Here is a 24314-nt window from a genome sequence, read left to right on the forward strand (position 1 = left end):
CTCCGTTTAGCCAATGGGAACTACAAACACATGAAGCTTATACCAATTTTTTTCTAGAACTATGTTAAACTACAAATAAAAAATGATTATAACCTATATGTAGATTCTATAGTTAGTTATTAACCATTTAAATTGGCTCTTTGAAGAGAAAATATAGACACTCATACCAGGAAGGAAGGGAAAAAATCCTTTATATAACATTGGAAAAAGAAGTAAAGGATTTTAGGATATATGGAGGAGAGAATATTATTGGCAAATCCAAAATTGATGAGAATTCTAATTGCAATCTGAAATCTAAACCATTCAGCTGCCACGATTTTAAATGGAAATGTTTCAAAGGCTTTATGCTGTTTACCTGGATGAGAGGTCCAGGTGTAATGCTGAAACTTCTTATTGTCTAAAGAATCAAATACCAGACTACTTTTTTAAAAATAACAACTCTGGTTAATGTAAATGTAGCCAGATGAATGAGATTAAGACTTATTAAAAGTTAAAATAGCATGCTGATAAAGCTGTAAGAACAATTAAGATCTAGAAAGACCCAGAAAAATAAATTTGGTAACTCGTTAGAAAAGCAATTAGCTGAAATGGTACATATCCATAGCCTTATTGGCAATGGGAAGTGGGCTGAAATTTTAAAGACCTGATGGCAGTTTTGTGTTAGAATTTTATTAAGTTAATTGCATTTTTGAAAGCAAAGTCATTAAAAAAAATTTATCCTTGGGGGTAGTTACAAAATACCCAGACGAATGGTAAATTTCAGAAATTTGGAGTAATTTAGGGAGAACTAAGTAGAAGTACTTAATTTCTAAACCAATGGCTGTTTCAGATTTATGATCTCTCCCATAATTACAAACATACATTATATATCATTTTATGTTAATGTTTTGTTGATACTCTGGAACATTTACACATTTTTGTAGCAAGATATTTTATAAAATTCATTCTAACCAACATTTGAGTGCTTACTTCTGGCAACTCAGTAGAGAAAGTGAGTGGAAGTGATTGAGGTGAAAGCACCAGAATAATGAAGTCATACAAACTGGCTTCGTTAAAGGTAGTCATTTTAAATCCGCTGCAGAGTGAATTGTTCTTCAAATATATGTAGTGTTCACTTGTCTAAAAGCAATTCTAAATAACACTTTAATCAAAGAAGTACTTAAGCCAATATATTTAGTCCAGAAGAATATAGTTGACACTAGTTAAATGAATGGCTTACACAAAGGAGATAGTGTTACATTAAGCTTCATTAATAATAAAACTGACTATTAGCATTTTGCAAGGAAGGCTAGAACTGATTTCCTAAGTAATGGGCAAAGTTAAATAACTACAGCTGCTAAGTTTTAAGTCAAATACTGCTCATTCATTGCTGCTGATCTTGTCAATATTTGCTGTAAAGGTTTGATCCCAACACAAAGCTGATAAAATGTTTTTTAATTATTAGACTATAAATACAGCTTCTCAGTAGGATTGTACTTCTTTTCACACTGGCCTGTTTGATTTCTGATAATGTGTACTGCTGACTCTGCTTACCTGTTTTTCAATAGCTACAGTCAGTGTGACTTCTTGTCCATATGGTGATAGGTAAGTCTCCTTGGAGAACGTCTTTGACAAACTACCCTATTGATCTCTGTAATTCTCTGCTGCTTGCAGCATTAAAGAGCGCCTTGATTTCTTGTCTGATGTGCTCACTGTGTAACAATTAAGCAAATGTAATATTTTCTTGTATTACATGAAAATCAATAGACCTCTTGCTCTCATGGAGTTGATCATGGTGAAGGATGAACTCAACAATGGCTAAGGGCACGGTTCAAATATTAAAATATCATTTATTGGATCTATTAAGTCTTGTGGTGAACCTTTTAGTTTGAAAAATGGTCCTTATTGAACAGTGATGGTTTAAGTTTTTTTTTCATTAAAGTTGGATATTATATCGAAGCATTGTGGCCTGAAAGGGATAAAGTATAAATGCTGGAAGTCAGGAGACAGATTCTATTTTTAGTATCAGTGCTGTCTTACTTTTTGACCTCAGGCTAATAACTCTACCCCTTTGTGTCTTAGTTTTTTCCACCTGTAATCTGAGGACAAAACAAGAAACCGTTCTACCTTAAAATGTAACATGAATATGCTTGTAAGTGAATGTGAGTTTTACTTTTAAAACCGTAAAAGCTGTTTTTGTAATTCTCATTCTTCTGTTTCATATATATTTATATTTAAAATACTTCATTAATAAAAGGATTTTAAAAATAGAGGAGGAAAGCAGGACACACTGAAGGCCTTTTGCGTGAGTGTCTGTGTACCAGTTCTGAGTGGACCCTGCCCTTCAGGATATCAGGAGTTTTCTTAGTTGAGGAAACAGCCAAAGACAGCTTTCCTGCTGACACTTCTTTAATGGGATTTTTGTCTTTGGCAAAACTATTTTTTAACGATGTGTTTTTAGTATAGAATTTGCATCTCTTCTATGGTTTTTTCTATACAAATCAATTACCAAATATTGGAAGAAATTTCTAGTCAAAATTCTTGGTTCCGGTGTAAGTTGTGAAGCACCATAAAGATGCAGTAACAGAGTGGGGAGCATGGAAGAGGCTGCTGATGTAAAAATCCCTAGTGTCTCAGTGCTAAGGTCTTAACATACCAAGTTGTACAAAGAGTTGTAATTTCTTTCATCACACTACTTGGTTACTAATATTTTTCTAATTGTTGATTTCAGTAAAAATTGAAACATTTTCAATTATTAAAAGCATATGTATTTCTTTTAAAATGTACATATTTTGTGTCATTTATATTTATTCAAAACTATAAGCAGACAACATCTATAATTCTTCATGAAATATCTCAACTCTATTAAAGAATGAATGATGTTTCAATGAGTGTGGTGACATGAAGACAAGGATCTTGGTTTCATTTCATTTAAAAGCTATTGCAGATAACAGAAACCTTATCCTAAACCTAGTGGATTGGGTATCTACTTTTTTTCAGCCCTTACCATTCAGACAGTAATGGCGTTTGAGGGCATCTTTACCTAAACAAGTACTTAGCATTACATCTCACCTGGGTCAACAGTCTAGGATATCAGAGTTAAACTGTGTTACTGTAAATTAATGGAAAATGTAACTGCACTTTGCTGAAAGATCAATGTCCAATAAAGGCTGCACAATCAAATCTTGTTGCAATGATTGAGGTCTTTAATTGCCTTTCAAAGATAAGGTGGTAATCAACACAGCTTTAACTGATCTTTTTTACTAGTTCAATTACATGCTAATGACTAGTGCCAGGTCAGAATCTTTAACTACTTATACTTATTAAATCTTATGTTAGTAATGAAAAATTACTTTAGCTACACAATCGATAGAACATAAATCTTAACTACTATATTTCACTTTTATACCATTTTATGTGCTTGACAAATGTTTCACAGGAGCTTTCCCAACAATAAGAAGTGTTATTAGGAGTGACTGTAGTCCACAGAGCATTCTCTAATATAAATTGGAGATCAGATGTTGAGAAAATTTTTTTCTTTAAATGAAAATGTAGCTAAAATAGTTTCCACGGACACAAGCCAGGCTCCAACTACTTCTCAGAACTGTTCTGCCAATTGAGGGCACATTCAATACAACTGGGGTGAAGTAAATCTAGATTGTTTTTAGTAAGTGTATTTCTAAAAATTCAGTTAGCTTTCTGGTAAACTGTGATTTCATGAAAGGAGAAAAGTTAGTAAAGGCAAACAATAAAAGAAAAAATAGATCAAGTGGACTTCATCAAAATTAAAAACTTGTGCTTCAAAGGACACTATCAAGAAAATAAAAAGACAACTGGCAGAGTGGGAGAAAATATTTGCAAATAATATTTCTGATAAGGGACTTGTAGCCAAAATATTTAAGAACTCTTATAACTCAACAACCCAATTGAAAAATAGATTTGAACAGACATTTCTCCAAAGAAGTTATACAAATGGCTACTAAGCACATGAAAAGATGTTCAACATTAACTATTAGGGAAATGCAAATCAAAACCACAATGAAATACCACTTCATATCCATGAGGATGGCTATAATAAAAAAAGGCAGACAATAACAAGTGCTGGTGAGGATGTGGAGAAATTGGAACTCTCATACATTGCTAGTGGGAATGTAAAATGGAATAGCCACTTTGGAAAAGGGTGGCAGTTCCTCAAAATATTAACCGTGGAGTTACCATATGAGCCAGCAATTCTATTCCCAGCCATATATCCTAGAGAATTGAAAACATGTTTACACAAAAACTTGTACACAAATGTTCATAGCAGCACTATTCACTCTAGCCAAAAAGTGGAAACAACTCAAATATCCATCAATCGATGAACGCAGAAATAAAAGGGAATATTACTTGGCCAAAAAAGGATTGAAGTCCTAATGCATGCTGCAGCACTGATGAAGCTTGAGAACGTTACGCTAAGTGAAAGAAGCCAGTCATAAAAGACCACATATTGTATGATTCCATTTATACGAAATGTCCAGAATAGGCAAATCTATGGAGACAGTGGATTAGTGATTGCCTAGGCCTGGGGAGGGTGGGAGGAAATGAGGAGTGACTGTTAATGGGTATGGAGTTTCTTTTTGGGGTGATGAAACTGTTCTAAAATTCACTGTGGTGATAGTTGCACAATTCTGTGACTATACTCAAACCTTGAATTGTACCTCTTAAGTGGAAGAACTGTATGGCATGTGAATTATTTCTCAATAAAGCTGTTAAAAAAATTAGTAAAGTGGGGAGGGAAAACGGGCAGTCAATGTTTAACAAGTATAAAGTTGCAATTTTGCAAGATGAAAAGAGTTCTAGAGATAGATGGTATTGACGGTTGCACAGTAATGTGAATGTACTTAATACCACTGAACCATACACATAAAAATAGTTAACATGGTAAATTTTGTGTTATATGTATTTTATCACAATTGAAAATAACTTTCAAAAATTAGTAAAGGATTCAATATTACTATGATAAGACATAACTCATTGCATGATTTCTATAGAAAATATCTGAGTTTAGGGGCTGGACCCGTGGCCGAGTGGTTAAGTTTTCGCGCTCCGCCTCAGCGGCCCAGGGTTTCACCCGTTCGGATCCTGGGTGCGGACATGGCACCACTCATCAGGCCATGCTGAGGTGGCATCACATGCCACAACTAGAAGGACCCACAACTAAAAGTATACAACTATCTACTGGAGGGGATTAGGGGAGAAAAAAAGCAAAAAAAAAAAAAAAAAATCTGAGTTTAGAAAAATGTTAGAGATTAAAAGAGGTAAATCATGTTAACATCACTTTATAAGTTGCAGTCTTGGAATTTAAAAAATTTTAGTTATGAAGCCTAATCTTAATTAAGTAGATGAAACCTCATTTGGGATCATTTTTAGTAGCATTAAGAAAAGGATATACTTGGTTTGAGATTATTTAAGATGATACCAAAGAAAAGCATGTAAAATGTTAGTAAATGAAAATATTCTCTTTTAGATCCTAGTTGTTGGATAAAGAATATCAGCTACTACTAGTATGAGGTTTTATATAGTACTGCTTATAGCTATTTTAGTTGCACTTATATCATTTTAAATACAGTTTATGAACATGGTACTATGTTATATTATTAATTTATCTTTAGTGATATTTACAGTATCAATTTAAAAGCTGTAAAACTTCATGAAAAAGTAGCTTCAACACAAGGATTTTGATAAAAGCTTTCAGTTTTTAAAAGCAAATCATGGAAGCTGTACTTTTTAAAGAAGATCTGAAGTTTTTTTGGTGGTGGTTGGTGATAGAATTATGAACCTTATAAACTCAGTATCTTTTAGTTAACCTAAATACATAAATCTATTTGAATTCATCTTATGAAAAGAGATATGTCATTAGATACATGATCATTATACGCTTCGGTGATTCATGGACCTTGTTACATACATGCTTTGTAATGTATGAATAATTTAGTAAGAAAAATCACAATAATTTTGTTGTTACTCAAAAATTTATGGGTTGGCAGAAACAATTATACAGCCCCTGAAGCTGGTATGTTAAGGTAACATCATTAACGCTACATCGTATGATTTTTTTAGTAGTTATTTGACATAACCTTTACTGCTTCTGCTAGAATATATCAGCAATTTTATAACTATCTGTCTGTAAACAGAACATTGAATTTATTAAACACAAAGTGATTCATTTTACTCTATTTTCATATAAGTGCATGATTTAAAATCAGACCTAAAAAGTTGTCTACCCAAACCCTAAAGGAAGAATAAAGATATACAAAATAAAAATCAACACTCTAATAAACAGATATAAATTGAAACTTGATTTAATTAAAGTGGATATTTTATTTTAAAAAATGTACATGTTTAAGAATTGGATGAAAATAATTCACGAATGTAGGAAAACATCTTGTAACCTTTCTTCACATGTGGTATTAAGGCCTTTACTGTGAGATGAAGCCAACATTTTAGTTTCTTATGCTTTCAAATCTCCACATTTACCAAATGAAGGAACCAAGAATTTGAAAGTTTGAATAAAGAAATCTAAATAGTGTCATTTAATGTTAGATTACATTTAAAAATCAAGTCATTCTTTCATCCTACAAATACTTTCACATTGACCACGTTGAAGGCAAATTTTAGTAATTTTACCTGTCAACAAAATCTTGTAGTTCTGAATCTACAGACAGGGTCCATTCAAGCCATACTGAAAAAGACTGCTTCTGTACACAGCTGGATGAGAACCATGTGTTACTAATTTTTGTGTTTCCAGTACTTGTCATATAATGAAGGCTCTATGTTGGATGAATGTGTGATGATTCAAAATTAAAAAGAAAACTTGCCTTCATTTTTAAGAGCTTTGAAAGGATACTGAATTGGAGATTATATGGATTCTTTACAAGAACAGCAACAAGTTTTGAAACCTTATCTCAGATGTAATGAATTAACCTATGCTGTTCTATGTATTCTGAACACTGGAATCTTGTTGCATTATCCTTTTGAGGAATTTCAAAAGGTGCCATCTATTTTCTCACACAGGAACTTTTCTATTTTAAAGTCGAACAGAATGATATGTAGAAGTAAGTGAAACATTAAACAGAAAATACTAGGATCAGTTAGACTTACTCTTTTTAAACAGAGCTAGAAACAATGTGTTAGTAACTAGGAGATAAGAAGAATGTTTTAATTGTGTTGCCAAAAAATAGAACGGGTTACCTCGTGAGGCAGTGAGTCCTGCCGTCGGAGATATTTCCAGAGGCTGCATAACAATTCCTTAGGCAGTGTGGAGAGAATTCTTGAATTGGGCAGAGGATTAGATTGGTGATTTTCTAAGTTTCCTTTCACTCTGAAACTATATTGTCATTCTTGCATGCCTATGTTTGATTCCCAATCACGCTATTGAGTTGGTAATTATTGCTGTTCCACTATGTGTGTAACACAAAGAACCTTGTTTTGAAGATAAAAAATATGGTTTAAGTTCTTACTGTACCATTACTGTTGAATAACTTTGAGAAAAATTAGAGCTTTCTAAGTCTTAGTGTCTTCACATATACAATAAGGAGTTTATCTAACATTTACACAGTATTTATTTATGCCAGGTCCTAGACTAAACACTACACATAGTAACTCACTTAATCCTTTCACAACAACCCTATGAGCTAGGCACTATTTTTACCCCCATTTTTTAGCTATGGAAACCAATAAATGTTGCCCAAGGTCACATATGGTGAATGTTATTCCCGTCTCTGCAGTGTGTCAACAGCGTCCATGTTCTTAACCATTACTCTGTATTTCCCTACGATGCCCAAGATAATTCTGTCCAATAAAGGATATGGAAGTGCTTTGCAAGCCATAAAGTGCCACAAAAATCTGAGATATATTTTGTTAGTTAATATAAAGAAAATAATATAGATATGTTGAAACAACAAAAAGAGGGAAATAACAAAGCTTAAGTGATTTGTAGGAACACCAGCCTACTGTACCTAAAGGAAAATGTATTATGTAGAAGTTAAATCTATTGACATTTTAAATTAATGCTTCATTTTAGCGCATCTAAACTTCACAGTACCTGGCACATAGTAGGTGTTCCATGAATATTTGTTGAACTGTCATTTCACTTCTGTTTGAGTGCTGGAATTGTTCCCTGTTCTTTTCCATTCCTGCCAAGACAGAAGAGAGCAGACTTTCCTGTCACACTTTCAGGGGTTGTCTCTGATCATTTTTGTCTATGCCTCTTTATATTCTTCTTTTTTTTAAAACTAAGGATATTAAGCAACATGAGGAAAATGCTTATGTTTATTGTTTAGTGGTTATTGCTATTGTAAATTAATCTTCAAAATGAAAATTTCTAAGGCATTTGCTGGTGTGTAGAAACACAGCTTACTTAAAAAAAACCTTTTTATTCTGGAATAGTTTTAGATTTATAGAAAAGTTGCAAAGATAGTCCAGAGAGTTCCCGGATACCCTCATTCAGATTCCCCTAATGTTAGCATCTCATATACTCAGTGTGTGTATGTCAAAACTACAAAGTCAACACTGGTACACTATTACTAACTAAGCTCCAGACTTTATTCAGATGTCACCAGGGTTTCGTTCCCGTCCTTTTCCTGCTCCAGGATACCACTGAGGATCCCACAGTACATTTAGTTGTCATGTCTCCTTAGTCTCCTCAGGTCTGTGACGGTTTCTTCGTTTTTTTTTTTATGACCTTGACAGTTTTGAGGAGTACTTGTCAGATATTTTGTAGAATGTACCTCAATCTGGGTTTGTCTGACGTTTTTCTCATTATTAGGTTGGGCTTATGAGTTTTAGAAAGAAGCCCACAGAGGTCAGTGCCCTTCCTATTGCATCATATCAGAGTACATGTTATTGACATGACATCACTGATGACGTTAACCTTGATACTTGGTTAGGATGCTGTCTGCTAGGTTTACCCACTGGAAACTGACTGTTTTCATTCTCTATTCTCATCATATCCTTTTAAATCAAAATTAATCAACAAGTATTTGAGTGTTATACACAAGGGCCCACACTAGGCAATGAAGGAGACAAGAGGAATTCTTGAACATGGGAGGTAATCTATATTTGCTACAAAATTTGTGGTTCTATGGGAGTCTATAAGGTTGTTGTATCAGTCGTGGTGGTGCTGTGGACAGGCAAAGGAGCAAGTGAGGCTCAAGCCAGGCAGGAGGTGCACACGGTAGCTGCATGCCTATCACTCAATCCGCTTTGCCTTTCAAATCCATTCATTCATTCAACAAATATGATTCAAGTGCCCACGGTGTGCCAGGTACTCTTTTAGGTACTAGGGATATGGCGGTGAGTAAAACACATATGGTTCCCTCCCCTCATGAAGTTACAGTTTAGTGGGGAGACAAATAAGTAAAACATGCGGTGTGTCAGGTAATGATAAGTGCCAGGAGAAAAATAAACCAGGGAGGGGGGCTAGGAATTGTGCACACCCGCGGGCCTGTAGCTATGGATGGGGTGGGTTTGGGGTGGTTTGAAATTTTCAATAGCTTGCTAAGGGAATGCCTCAGCAAGAAGATGATGTTTAAGTCGAGAGTCACAGAATGTGAGGGAGTGAGCCATATGGATATCGGGGGTCAGAGGAATCCAGGCAGAGGACGTGGCAAAGGCCCTGAGGTGGGATGCCTGACAGGCTCAAGGAACAGTGAGGAGGAGGCTGGTGTGACTGAGGGTGAGAGTTCAGCAGCTGCGGAGGGCAGAATGTGTAGAGTTTTGCAGGTCAAGGAAGGGACTTGAGCTTTTAACCTGCACAAGTTAGGAAGCCATCTGGAGAGTTTTAACCAAAGGAGGGACTTGATCTAATCCTGGCAATTGGCTTGAGAATAGACGGTTGGTAGCAGCAGGCAGAGCAGAAAGAGACTAGGAGAGAAGTATAACGGTCTTTTGGACTGAAGCAGTAGCAGTAAAGTGTGGGATGGGGTCAAATTCTGGGTTAAGAATTCAAGATTGAGAGTAAGGTAAAAAGAGTTGAAGGAAAATCTCTCTGAATTTGTAATAGTAAATTATCATCTTCCTCATTAAAAAAAATCACTTGAGGCGCTGGCCTGGTGGTGCAGTGGTTAAATTTGCACGTTCTGCTTCGGCAGCCCGGGGTTCGCTGCTTGGGATCCTGGGTGCGGACATGGCACCGCTTGGCAAGCCATGCTGTGGTAGGTGTCCCACATATAAAGTAGAGGAAGATGGGCATGGATGTTAGCTCAGGGCCAGTTTTCCTCAGCAAAAAGAGGAGGATTGGCAGTAGAAGTGAGCTCAGGGCTAATCTTCCTCAAAAAAAAAAAAAATCACTTGATAACAACAAAAAAAAAACCTGATTAAAAATGGGCAAAGGACTTGAATAAATAATTCTCTAAAGAAGATATACAAATGGCCAACAAGCACATGAAAAGAAGCTCAACATCACTAATCACCAGGGACACGCAAATCAAAACCACAATGAAATATTACTTCACACCCATTAGGATGACAACTAACAAAAATACAAAAAATAACAAGTATTGGTGAAGATGTGGAGAAATTGGAACCCTTGGGCACTATTGGTGGGAATGTAAAACGGTGCAGTCATTGCGGAAAACAGCATGGCAGTCCCTTAAAAAATTAAAAATAGAATTACCATACGATCCAGCAAATCTACCTCTGGGTATGAATCCAAAAGAATTGAAAGCACAAACTGAGTTGGTTTTTCCCACAGCACTACGCATAAAACAGCCGTTTTAACAAATCTTAGGTTCATAGAAAAATCTCTAGTTTTACAGTCTGTTTTCTCAAATAATAGGAAACGAACTTTCAATAAAAAGTACTTGGGGACCCTGAGCAAACGATTTATTTTTCACAGGACTGAAGTGTAGGTGGAAAGGAGCAATTCCTAGAACGTGTGGAGGATGTGAGTAAATGAATTTCTACTTAAGCTATTAATTTAGAATAACTGAAAAGAGAGAATTCATCTCCTACAATGGACTTCCAGATTAAAGATAAAAGAAACTAGGCAGAGAAAACATGCAGAAAAAAATTTTGGTATTATACTGAAAGTAACCAAGATTTAAATTATTTTCTCTCATTCACCAACTATCCGACTACTAGAGGGGGAAACGACACTCCTCTCCCACCAAGTTTATACAAAATCTAGTCTCCAAAAGCAAAGCGATATGTGTACTCTCATTAGAATGAGATAAAGGACGGAGCTACACGTTGCAATTTGTAAACAAACTTCTGTACAGGCAGCATAGATCAACACAATTATGCAATTTAAAATCTGAGGTTAACAAGGCATTTAAAAATAACCAAGGGTTATTGCTACTGCCTGTGACATCACCGGTTGCGCAAACATTGCTATCTAGTTGAAAATTTATGGACTAGATATTTTTTGCAAACGTTTAATGAGAGAAGATGATGCCACTACTGCAGCTGTCCCCAGGCACTCAGACTCTTCACTGAATTTCTTCACTGTCGCTTTTGAATAGGGGTCCCTTGGCTATTTCAGGGCAATCGTGGGGTAAAGAACCTCGCCGAATAACCCAGACTCGCTTTGCTAATACGGGCGATAATGATCCCTGGATCTGTAACTTCGAAGAAGGAAACGAAAAAGACAACTATTTTTGGAGTCCTTGCTTTGCTGCACAAACCCCCAGGAATATTTAGGTACCCGGCTTCCGAAGTAGGGAGAGACGAGGGCTGCAGTTGTCTTTCTGAGGCTTCTTTCCGTAAAGGCAAACAGCACGCAATTTTAAGCCAATTGGTTTTTGGCTGACTCCTGCCCAACTTCAGTTTCCTCCTTCGCGTGTTAGATGTGTTCACCTCGCCGCCTTTAACGAGGGTCAGGAAAGGAAAGGGTCGGCACTCGGCCACCGTGGGCGCTCAGTTGGCGATGCGGGTCCCGCAACTTTTAGTCCCCTCATTCTCGCCCGGGCGCCCGGCTCGCTCCCCGGGTCCCGCCCTCCCGTCGCGGGGGCGGGTCCAGCCGGGGCTGCCCTCTTCCAACATGGCGCCGCGGGAGGCGGGTCCCGCTCGCCGGTTCCGCGGGTTCCGGCGCCGCGCGTTTTGGTTCCGGAGTAGTCGTGCCCTCGCCGCCGCCGCCTTCCTCCTTCTTCGCTCGCCGCCGCCGCTGCTGCCGGAAAGCGCGGCCTCGGACAGCCGCGCGCCGCGCCCTCCGGCTCGTGGTCAGGCAGAGGACGCGCCCCCTGCCCGTCCCGCGGAGGGGCCCCTCGGCTTCCTCGCGGTCCGGCGGCCCCGGGCTCCTTCCTGTCAGCCCCGGACAGAGTCCGCTCCAGTCGGGGACCCTCCGCTCGTCCACTGAGGAAGAGTGGACACCTGCCGCTGTATCTCGCTAAACGGGGGCTTCTCTCTGCCGTCCCCTCACACCCACACAGGTGGCAGAGATCCCGTTTTGCCCTCTTTTCCAACTCCAGAACCTTCTGACCTCCCCTAGTTCCTGCTGGCCCCTGCCCTCGCCTTGTCCACGCTCGCGGGGAGACAGCCCTCGGCCCCCGACGGCCTGGGCCTGGCGCGGTGCCTGCGGGCCCCTTCGCCACCACCGTCGCCTCCTCGCGCCTCCTCGCCCTTGGAGCCCCCGCCTGACCAGGGGCCAGTGGGGACCTGCTACCCAGGATGTGAGCCCTTTTAGCCTGTAATGCTGTGGCTGGCCCTTGGCCCCTTCCGTGCCATGGAGAACCAGGTGCTGGTGATTCGTATCAAGATTCCAAATAGTGGCGCGGTGGACTGGACAGTGCACTCCGGGCCGCAGCTACTCTTCAGGGATGTGCTGGTGAGTGCTGATCTCAGTGCCCAAATCCCAGCGAGGGGGGCCAGGAGTTTGTGGGGTAGTCAGCGCCTGGACCGCTGAATGTCACCCTAGGGGCCTGAGCTGGTGGCGATGGCCATTGCTGGCCTCCTGTGGGGGCAGTTTTATTGCTTCCACCACAAGCATTGACTGATTGCATGGACTGAAATCTGGCAAATGTGCTGGGCCCTGGGGAAATAGAGTTGAATCAGATTGAACCTCTGCCCTCAAGGAGCTCACAGCCTGGAATGGGACATACCCACAGAAACAACCAACTGGGATATGAAAAGCTGAGTGTAGACGTTTTTCCCGTGTTTGGTGGAATGTCCCTGGCCAGAGTGCAGCCATGTCTTTCTACTGAGTTCCTTGAACTTGGTGACCAGTGGGAAGGAGAAACAAGGCAACTCTAACGTAGCATGTTTCAACAAACCTAAGGTGTCATTGGTCTTAAGATATTGTTTTATGTACCACTAAGGGAAAAAATGCTGCTTATTAAACTGTGACACACCCCACATTGTACAAAAACAGCCCAGTTGCAGAGATGTTAAGATAGAGAAAATGTGCATCTTAGAATTAGTGATGTAGTCTTACTTTCATAATAAATACTCAGTATGTATTTCAAATAAAACCATGGAACGTTAGAGCAGAGTGGGCCCTTGGAGGTGGCCTGTGGGGGCCTCTGATCTTTTTTACAGGTAGTTCCTGAGGAGCAGTGAAGTGAAATGGCTTTTCCAAAGCTGCTTGTGAAGGAGGGAGAGTCAGCACCAGAACTCAGATTTCCTTACTTTTACTTAGTATTTATTTCCAAATGCTGAATGACACTTTAGCATTCATTGGAGATAGAGTGATTGTGCCCATTTTATATAGGGCATAACTGAGTTATCAAAGGCAGAACTGACATACCAAGAAGCACGTTGCAAGTACCAGGTCTGTAGCGGAACTTACCTGCGAGATAAGATGGGGCTGAGTGAGGGTTCTTGGGAGGAGGAAGACCTGTGATGCGATTTTTGATTGCCATAGGTTACTCAAAGTCTGATTTTTGGACCTTCATTTTGAGTTCTGGATGTGACTGACTACCCAGATCATACAGATTTTCAAGTGTCTGGGCCAGAAGCGCAGAGGCTGGAGTGAACCAGCAGCCTCCAGTCTTGCACACCAAATGCCATCCCTCTCTTTGCATCCGAAATTCTCCACACACTCACATGCAAATAGATTTCTCCTCAGGACTAGGCCCAGACTTCTTAGCATGTCCCCCTGGGCCCATCTTGATCTATCGGCTTGTGCCTGCCTGGCACCAGCTTAGTCTCTCTCCACACCCCCATGAGCATCCTGTGCTCCAAGTATATAGAAGTAACCTTGAGTTCTCTCAAGCGCCCATGCCTTCTCCACTCAGCCCCTTTCTTCAGCTGCCCAACTCCCACCTGTCTGTCAAAGCCCAGCCTCACTTTTCCTCCTGTTGGTCTTGGTGACGTGCCCCTCCTCTGTGTTCCCGCAGCTTCATTCTGGCAAAGCACACAGGTTTTATCATAACTCTGTCCGTCTCCTCCACTGGATGGTAGACTTCTGGAGGTGGACATCTGACTCCCCTCTGTTTCTGGTGCTTCATAGGATCCTGAAGTATTTGTTTAATGAGGGAGCTTAAGAGAGAGTGCATGCAATTGTGGTTTTGTGGACAGCACACTAGTTTTTGAATCAAGGAATTTGGGTTTAATTGCAAGCTGTCCTACTAACTAGGCAAGTCGATCTGCCTCCCTGAGCCTCAGTTTCCTTCCTTGGAAAGTAGGGGTAATACTTGCCTCCAGGACTTGTAAGGTAAAGTGAGATTGTGTCTAGGAGGAGAAAGACATGAGCTTTCTTTCACTTTACTCATTTGGGACAACAGAAGGTATTATTTTAAGTAGAATGGCACAGGGTTTCAAAACACAAACTCTGGAGCCAGACTGCCTGGGTTTAAATTGCAAGGCCTGCCAGACTCACTTGAGCGTGTGTCTTCTGCATCTCCTTTCTTCCGTTAAAAAGAAAAAAATAGCACCTACCTCCTAGAGTTCTGAGGATTACTGGAGCTGACATATGTAAAGCACTTGGAACAATCTGGAACCTAGTGAGTGCTCTCTGAGTGGTGGTGGTGTTGTTATTACAACATAAGGGATGGGGCCTGCGTCTTCTGCTTTCAAGCATCTCTTAGTTGTACCTTGGCTCAAGGCTGACTGGCCTAAAAGTAAACTTTGCCCACCTGGTCCCACCATCTAGAGCTTGTGCACGTGGCTTCACATGAGCGTGCTCAGGTAAACCCCGGTGGAGGATGTTTTGTTGGGAAGGCCTGATGAAGGGCTTGTGGCAATGGGTGCTGTGTTATCTCCTAGTGCTCCTTACAGCAAGTTCTTTGAACAGCAAGCCCAGACCCTGGAGGACTCCTGCAATCTCTTCTCCAGGTTCACCTCATCTCTTCATCAAGAAATTGCCAAAAAACTCCAGATGTATCAGCATCTTTGGCTTGGAACCTTAAAATTTAAAGCCAAATGAAACCTGTTAGCATCCCCTTCATCTAATATAACTCTCCTTACCCCAGTTTTCAAATGAGGAGGCATGAACCCCAGAGGGGAAAATGCCAAAGCCACACAGCTAGTTTTTGGCGAAACTGGACACAGAAGCCAGATGCAGTTTGTAGTCACTGAGTCACCTGTCACTAAGAGTGTTTTGGAGCTGGAGTCAGTGTTGAGGGCTTCAGACACAGCTTCATCAAGTAGCTGGGAGACCTTGGGCAAGTCACTGGGCCTCTTTGGGCCTGTGTTCTTCGTTTGAATAATTAGAGGCTGGCTGCTTCTCAAGGGCAGAGACATTTGGGTTTTCTGTTTTTCAGTTTTCTGTGTTTCTCTTCCTTGTAGATATAGTCCCCAGTTTTGGGGAGATTGTGCAGGAGATCTGGGTTAGTGAGTGGGAGGAGAGAATGTTCACTCTTCCTCTTGCCGTTTGAATCCTGTCTCCCAGGTCCCAGCTCAGATTTCCCCTCATCTGTCTAAACCAAGCCTGTGATTTTTCCTTGCTCTTGAGTTAGCAAATAGTGTTTGCTGTTTGCGTCTTTTGTTTGCTTTCTATCATACTGTCAGTGCTCTTCTTGTTAGTCTTTTAGGCTTGTCTTTATCTCCACGACCAGATTATAATCTTCCTAAGGTCAAGGAGCACGTCTCATTCTTTGGTAGCCTACGGCTTTGTGATCGTTATGCTCCTGGCATGTTGTAGATTCTTTTTTTTTTTTTAACTGAGGAAGATTCACCTTGAGCTAATATCCATACCCGTCTTCCTCTATTTTTCAGTATGTGGGCTGCCAGCACAGCATGGCTGCTAACAGAGCGGTGTAGGTCCACGCATGGGAACTGAACCCTGGGCTGCCAAAGCCGAGCGTGGTGAACTTAACCACTAGACTGCTGGGGCTGGCTCATGTTGTAGATTCTTAATTATACTTTCGGGCTGTCATATATTTGACTTATTTATTAAAAGGTAGGAGAAGAAAAGGATCAAGAAAAGATCACCATCAAGATATATAAACGTAAGTTTTCTTTTGGTCACGTAAATGTTGAGAATAAGACAGGGTCACTTTGAAATAAGTCACTTAAGAATATAACTGGAAAATACACATAAAATCATAAAATGTACCCTGCTTAGAAATGACTAGTAAATATTGACTAACTTTCAAACGTTTTACTGCTTTGTCGTTGTGATAACCCCACTTTAGTTGCTTTAACAAAACAAGACAGTCAGTTGTATTCTGATGATTCTCTCAAGCAAGTTTGTTTTTTCTCTCTCTTTTTCGCCTGCATTAGATGTAAAGTATGTGTGGCTCCTTGTTTATGCTAATGGGCAAAGGGTGCCATTGATGCCTGGCAGGGTTTTCAGCTAGTTATTAGGAATTTGCTGTTTGATGGGGTTTGCTCTTCATAAATAGGAAGGATCCTAAATTAGTCTGTAGAGTTCACCTCTCAAGCTTGGTTGTCTGAGTGATGGGAGTTCCCTGGAGGTGACCAGTGATAGTCCAGACCTGGAGGGTTGAGGGTGGAGTCCCCCCCCTTTTTTGGTTACTAATACTACCTAGAAAAGGTCCCTAATAAATGCTGTGGATGGATGAAGTGAACAAATGACCATCCTCCACCGATTGTCAGGTGCTGAAATGTAAGGTTTCATCATGAGGTAAGTTTGTAATGTTCTGGTCATCAATGGCTTGTTTTATTTGTTTAACACACTATATATAGATCTCTATGTATATATATGATGCTTTCCGTTTGCTAGACACTCTTCTAAGCACTTTATTATTAACCATTTTGTCCTATGCAGGAGGTACAGTTATGATCTCATTTTACACAGGAGGAAACTGAGGCACAGAGAGGCTGAGTGCCAACCCCAGCAGTGTGGCTCTCAGGTTTTACACTGGCAGCCTTATAGTTTATTCCGTACTCGCTTTACAGTTTCCACTTACTTGTCAATAAATACTTTCTACCTACCAGTGTGTAGAAAAGAATTTTTTTTAACACTAAAATCTTTTACAAATACTTCCTCAAAAAAGTTGCTATTTCATTTGCTAATACTAGGGTCAGAAGGAAAAAAAACTCTCCTTTGGCACTAATGAGTGAGGGTTGCCTGTGATAGTTCCCTTTGATCAATTTTATATACACAGATTTATTTAAAAAAAAAAAAAAGCCCTGTAGAGGTGAGGCTATTATGCAAATTGCCACTGCAGCGCAAGCTTCTGAAGAACTGCCTTTAGAAGGATGTTGCAGCCACCACTCTGCCAAGTGCCCTGCTCTGAGGGCTGTGGCTCCCTGCTGAGGAATGCTGCCAGTGGCTTTGTCAGCCCCCTGCTTGGTGCCAGTTCTGGCACTACCCAGGAGGGATGTTGTAGCGGAGCTCCCTAAGAGCAGCGAGGTTTGCAGGCCATGTGGGTTGGCCTGGACACAATGGAGGGTCACTTTTCGCAGAACTCACTATTTCTTGAAGGTGTTCTCTGCCTCTTTAATTAAACTGCCTCTGTAGACTAATTTTCAAGTTTATAAGTTCATGTAAACATTGATATCGCATTATATACACTTAAAAAATTTTTGTAGGCTAGGTTAACTTTATTTCAGTGCCATTAAATATATATTCTTCAGTTGCTTGAGAGTGAAGGTTGATAAGAATTGTTTGTATTAAATGCAGCAATATGGGTTTATATTGTCATCACAGAAACTTGTGTTTTGAACTCTTCCTGCTGTGAGTCCAAGGCAAGGTGTTGCTAGTTATCTATCAGGAACTACATTTGTTGAATGTCTACAGTGTGCTAGACTACCTTATGTTTATCACATTGTTCAATTTTTACATTACCTCCAGGAGTATTGCTAGACCCATAGGATAATCATATTGAGGCTCAGAGAGGTTAAGTAATTTGTTACCAGTCACACACCCAGTAAGTGCAGAGCTGGGATTCAAACCCAGGCCAGTCTGACCCCCAAACTCTTACTCTTTCTATTGCAGTGCAGCCTCCCATAGAAGGAACCAGTTTTTTTTGGTAACTACATAACAGTGTATTTGTATATACTGTTGAATTGAGAGTGGAAGATTATTTTATTAATATACAGTAGGAAAGATTTTGTGAAGATACCCCCCCCCCCCCCAGAGATTTAAACTCTGGGCTTACCTTGTTGGGCTAAGTGTGATTATGAGCTAATGTTTTTATAGTTTATGCCAACGTTTCAGAAACCTTTTCCGGGTTGTCATATTTCCTCTAGGATTTGCCGCATGTTAGCAATAAAGAAGATGGCTAATTGTGTTTCTTTATTCTTTCTTTGTCTAGGATGTGATAGGACAGGTTCTGCCTGAAGCAACAACCACAGCATTTGAATGTAAGTCTGGCTTGTATACTTTCTTGACTGTTTCTTTCTGCAGTAATTTTTCAAAGGGTTTATGGGTTGCATTACTTTAGAAACTGACAAAAACAGATTATTTATGATCATCATATGGTACATTTAAATATTTATAAATTAATGCAAGTTTAATGATGGTACTGAACCAAGTAATATTTTCTTATTTAATCATATCTTGGGTGTGCATATTTCTATAATATAGCTTTAATTACCACCATGACCTTTATCTGCTCTTGCTCCTCACTGTAATAATATTGTGGGACAAAATGAAACGTGTAAACTACCTGTAGGCCAATGATTATTGATTAAGAGATTTTATTCCATTGCTGCTTTAAAACAGCAACAGAGTAGAGCTTTTAATTGAACGTTGCATGGAATAATTCTGTTTTAATGGGGCTTGGCGTGGCTGCTAGATGATGACAGCAACACCTCAGGTCTTGTAGTTCCCCACCCCCAAACCAATTGGCTTGGAGATGGGGGGTGGGGGCAGGCGTACTGGAAACTGGATTTGATGTGAGCCAGGTCACTGCAGGGGAGGGCAGGGTCCAGGTCATGTTAAGAGGAGAGTTTAGTCAGCAGCCAGGGTCTCTAGCGTTGAGAAGGGTAAAGTAAGGATTTGCAACTGTGGTTCCCATCTTCTTTTGAAGATGAGGGCCACTTCTCCATAGAGAAAAATGTATGGTTTCTCTGCATGATAGTATACTTTTTATTCTTGTTTTTTAAACAGATGGTTAATGACAGAGAGTGCAATGTCTTCTCTTTTATTTATGTTCTCTTTGGGGGACAATTTGGCAATACACACCAAAATATAAAATGTGCAAAACCTTTGACTCGGCAGATCCATTTTTAGGAAGCAGTCCAACAGAAATACCTACACATGTGTTGAATGCCCTTCAGACAAAGTGTTCATTGTGGAATTATTTTTAGTAGCAACAAGTTAGAGGTAAGGTAAATGCCTAGAATAATGGATTAATAAATTATTTATCCATAATCTGAAGTATTAAGCAGTGGCTAAAAGGAATGAGTTAGGGTTTTATGTATTGACGTGGAAGGATAGCCATGATGTATTATTGAATGAACAAATAATGTTTGTAGTATGATCCCGTTTTGTGAAATATCGAATCCTTCCTCCTCCCAGCTTCATGTGTGTATTGAGAGACAGGGCTTTGAAGAGTGCCCACCACAGTGCCTTCCACTGGTCTCCCTGGAAAGAGCACTTGGGGCCTGGAGTGAGGGAACAGTTGGCTGAATGAGCGCATGTTTTACTTTATATATTTCTCTATTGTTTGAATATTTTTCAACAATCATTGTGTGTTTTTAAAAGCTACCATGAGTAGAACTCTTAAAATAATTAGTATTTTATTAACCACAGTGGATTCTATATACTACTGAAAAATAGTATGTATATCTGAAATGCATATTAGTGTTGCAAGCTCTATTCAGACCCCGGGCGGTAACCCTTCGGGGTGCCAGGGCTTTCATGGACAGTCTGAGAGTTAACGTTTGGAGTACTTACAGTTGCCAGATGCTGTGCTAAGAGCATTCCGTGGGCTGTCTCATTTAATTTAACCTTCACAATATCCCCATGAAGTTCTTTGAAGGACCATTACTAGCTCTGTTTTAGTTAAGGAAAGGACATCTCCTCTAAGCGACTTGCTCAAAGTATCGCAGCTAGTAGTGGTGAGTGGAATTTCTGGAGTAGACTCCAGAGCATGCATATATATATATATATATATATATGTATTCTCAACCACTGTGGAGGCTTGTTCTGATTATTCTTAAGTGTGGCAAAAAGAAGCTTACTTGTACTTTCTACTTCTCGCTTTCTGTGTTCCCCAATGTGGCTTCATGTACCTGTGCCCCACTACCTTCCAGAGTTAGGGCTCATAGTCACAGTACCGATGATTTTGGCTGTCCTTTACTGATGGCCTGCTCTGTGCCTGGCAGTGTCCTGGATGATTTACCTAGATTGTTGCTAATCTTTACAACTCTGTGAGGTAGGAAAATTATACCTGTGAGGAAACTGAAGCTCAGAGATGTGGAATGATTGCCGATGGTGATCAGCTAGGCAGTGATGGAGCCCGGATTCATGTGCAGCTGTGACTGTAGAACTTGCACTCTATAATCAAGAGTGTCGACAGCCTGTGAGGAGCGTTAAGTATGGCTTATGTGGTGTGTGGGTTTATGGTTTATGGGTATTATGGAACAACTCTTGAATAAATAAAACTTTGATCAAAGAAATATTTATGGTAATGTGTTTAATACAGAAGAGTCTACCTAACACTAACAGAAAAAAAAGTTTAAACTGTTAGGTTTAAGTTCTTAGAGATCTCATTCCTTCTTTTCCCCCAACAAGAGCAGCAGTTCTATACCCGTCTGCATCTGGACCAGTTTTAGATGGAAAAAATAAAAACACACACAGACAAAATAATGATAGTCATTTGTTTTTTGTGCTTAGATTATCATATACTTTTCATTATAGACTTAAAATCCTAGGCTGACTTTTTTTCATGATTGTTCTAGGGTGACCTTATTTTCTGAACCAGAGATCTGCACTAATAAATGGAATCTGTGTATAAGAGATAGTTAGAAAGATGTAGTGTGTAAGCTAATTTGCTGAAATTTTTGAGATATTTCAGTGGTTTATGGGTATGATGAAACACCTCTTGAATAAATAAAACTTTAATGGAAGAAATATTGATTTAATATATTTAATACTGAAAAGTATACCTAACATGAATTGATTTCTTATACAAAAGAGATGGTATTATATTTAGTGATGTGAATTAAGCAGCCAGAGAAAGGACAGCCATCAAATTTACCTGTCTTACATAAATGTAAAGAAAAAGAGAGTTGAGCAAGTGGAAAAAGGGGAAATTCAGGTAATCTTACAGTTTCTTCCTTTCTGAGAAGTGCTGTCTCTTCAGTGAAGCCTCTGGTCCCCCAGATGCAGTGGACCTCTCTGTGCTCCTTTACTAGAGCAGGTGACCCATTGGGCCTGCCTCCTGGCTGGCTGTGTGCATGCTTCCTGTCCTCACTAGATTTTGAATGGCTTGGTACCAGGGACTGTCTTTTATTTCACTTTTACTGTCTTTTTAGTACTTATCTTTGTGCCTTGTAGAATGTTATATGTGTCCATATTCAAATGAGAATTATAAAATGCATGTGACCTAAAACAAAGTAAGTAATTCGCTTTTTTGGATTATTTGTGCTGTTGCACAGGCATGGGATATAATTGATTAGTGGTGGACAATTCAGGCTCCAAATTCAAATTCCCACACTTGACTGGGCCCGATGTCCTGAGGGGCAGAGGGTCTGCAGTGGGTGTATTCATTCTGCTTCTGTCTCTGGGGATGGTGCTTCCGAGGGGAGTTAGGGCTGGATGAGGGAGGGAGGCCCCCTGGTGCTGAATTCCCCTCTTGGACTGATGGCCCTAAACGTTTTTTTCCTCCCCCTTGTAGGTCCTTTCTCCCTTACAACTAGAGCACAAATGAAAGTACTTTTCAGTATCTAGTGTTTGATTTTTTTTTTTTTAATTAAGGTATAGATCATCTTTAAAAAAAAATTCAAGCAGCGTAAAATAAAGCAAAAAGTAAAAGTTTGCATTTCCTCAATTAACTAGTTAACAATTTCTTTTGTATCCTTACAAAAATTTTCTATGTACTTAATCTATACTGTACTACAACTAGTTTACCCTGCCCCCACTTAATAGTATATATTGGACCTCTTGCCAGCATCAGTGTGCACAGATCAACTTCATTCTTTCAGATGACTACATTACACTTACTTTTATGGCTATAGCTTACTTTATTTAACCTATTGATGGACCACACTTAATTTTAAGTTTGTAACCAGTTTTTCAGTATTTATTAGAAAAAATGCTGCAGTCACCAACGTCTTAAATCTTTCCACGTTATGGTAATATCTTTGTAGGATAAATTCCTAGGCGTTGGAACTACCAAGACTAGAGAACCCATATTTTACATTTTAATAGCTATTACCATGTTGTTCTCCAAAGGTGGAACCAGTTACACTTGCACCGACTGTGTTTGAGAATGTCCACTTCTCTCCACCCTCACCAACTCTGAGTATTGGCAAACTTCTTAGTCAATGTTAATTTGATAGGTGAAAAAGTTATTATGTTATTGTTTTATTTTGTATTTCTTCAATTACAAATAAGTTTGAGTATCTTTTCATTTATATTTTGGTCATTTGTATTTAATTTCTGTGAACTATTTGTCGCCTTGCCTACTTTTCTATAATGTTATTTCTTTTTCTAATTGATTTGGGAGCTTTCCAATATTAAGAAAATTGGCGCTTCGTCTTATATGTTAAAAATATTTTTGTTTAGTTTTTTGCTTTCCTTTCATCTTGTTCTGGTCTTTTTTTTTCCCATGGAGAAATTTAAAGTTTTTACGTGGTCAGAATTATCATATTTTCCTTTGTGACTTCTGGATTTATGTCATGCTTAGAAAGGTCTTCCATTTTCCACAATCCATTGGAAAAAAATTCATCCATATCCTTTTTTTCTACTTTAATGAGGTTAAGCACACACACATTAGGTATGTATACAAACATGTACCTTTGTATGTGTATGACTGTGGGGTGTTTTTGTGGGGTTTTTTTGGTAAGACAGCATGCATTTTTATTACAAAGGTCAGAAGTTTTTTTTTTTTAATTCTTGTACCATCTTCAATTTATTTTGGTGAAAGAGGATCCAGCTTTATTCTTCAAGCGGATAGACAGTTGACTCCACACCAGTTATTGAATAATTTGTCTTTTCCTGGATGTGAGACCACTTCTGAGATGAAACGAAATGCTATAACCATAAAAAATCTTGTATATTTGCATGCGTGGGCCCTACATATGCTGTAGGAGCTTGACATTCATATAGGCCCAGAGACCCCTGCTGATTTTCACAGTTTCATTAACAGATTAATGAGTAGACCAACACATGAGGTGATGGAAATCAACTGTGCCCTCTAATGAGTTTCCTGGGCATATCTGTTACATGTCTTCCTCTCCCTGGATTTTCTCTAGACAAGTTACTGCTGTAAAATGACTGTTGTGCTGCTGTTGCTGGATAGTAAAATCTTACTAGTGACCTGGAAGATGCATTTTAAGTCTATATGGACAAGTGCTGACTTATATCTGTAAATACCATATGGCTCCACTTTTCCAAGATGCTCTGACTTCACATATTCCGGTCTGTAGCCCTCATAGTGTCTTCACATGTGTCAAACTGTGTGTCTGAGTTTTGGTTCAGAAAATAGGCTATAGGATAAATTTTTATTTTATTTATGTCTTTCTTCAACCATGACCGTTTATACTCACTTCACGTTGAATAGAATCCTTTTCAGTTGTTGTATGAATTTCTGGAAGATTATTTTGGTTGGAAATTTTAAAACCAGTACGTCATATCTTATTTTAAGTTAATTAATATGACCATTTAAAGCAAAATTGCAGTTACATAAGTTGTAAATTCTTAAGAGTACAAGGGGCTGGCCCGGTGGCACAGCGTTTAAGTTCACACGTTCTGCTTCTCGCTGGCCCGGGGTTCATAGGCCCAGATCCCGGGTGCGGACATGGCACTGCTTGGCAAAAAGCCATGCTGTGCTAGGCATCCC

The 24314-nt window shown here is 39.4% G+C and overlaps 1 protein-coding gene across 6 annotated transcripts in view; it reads left to right on the forward strand.

Moving 5' to 3' along the window:
* The first annotated feature begins 12062 nt into the window (after window positions 1-12062).
* MAP2K5 (mitogen-activated protein kinase kinase 5) overlaps window positions 12063-24314 on the forward strand; it is a 244156-nt gene continuing 231904 nt past the window's right edge. For 4 of the 6 annotated variants that reach the window (XM_046653610.1, XM_046653611.1, XM_046653613.1 and 1 more), the window contains exons 1-2: window positions 12066-12781; window positions 18618-18666. In XM_046653610.1, coding sequence (XP_046509566.1) covers window positions 12647-12781; window positions 18618-18666 — 184 coding nt within the window. In that variant the 5' untranslated portion in view covers window positions 12066-12646. Of the gene's footprint in view, window positions 12782-18617; window positions 18667-24314 lie in introns of all 6 variants that reach the window. The other 2 variants (XR_006887499.1, XR_006887498.1) reach the window with 1 other exon arrangement.

Source organism: Equus quagga, chromosome 2, assembly GCF_021613505.1.
Source record: "Equus quagga isolate Etosha38 chromosome 2, UCLA_HA_Equagga_1.0, whole genome shotgun sequence".
Classification (NCBI taxonomy): domain Eukaryota; kingdom Metazoa; phylum Chordata; class Mammalia; order Perissodactyla; family Equidae; genus Equus; species Equus quagga.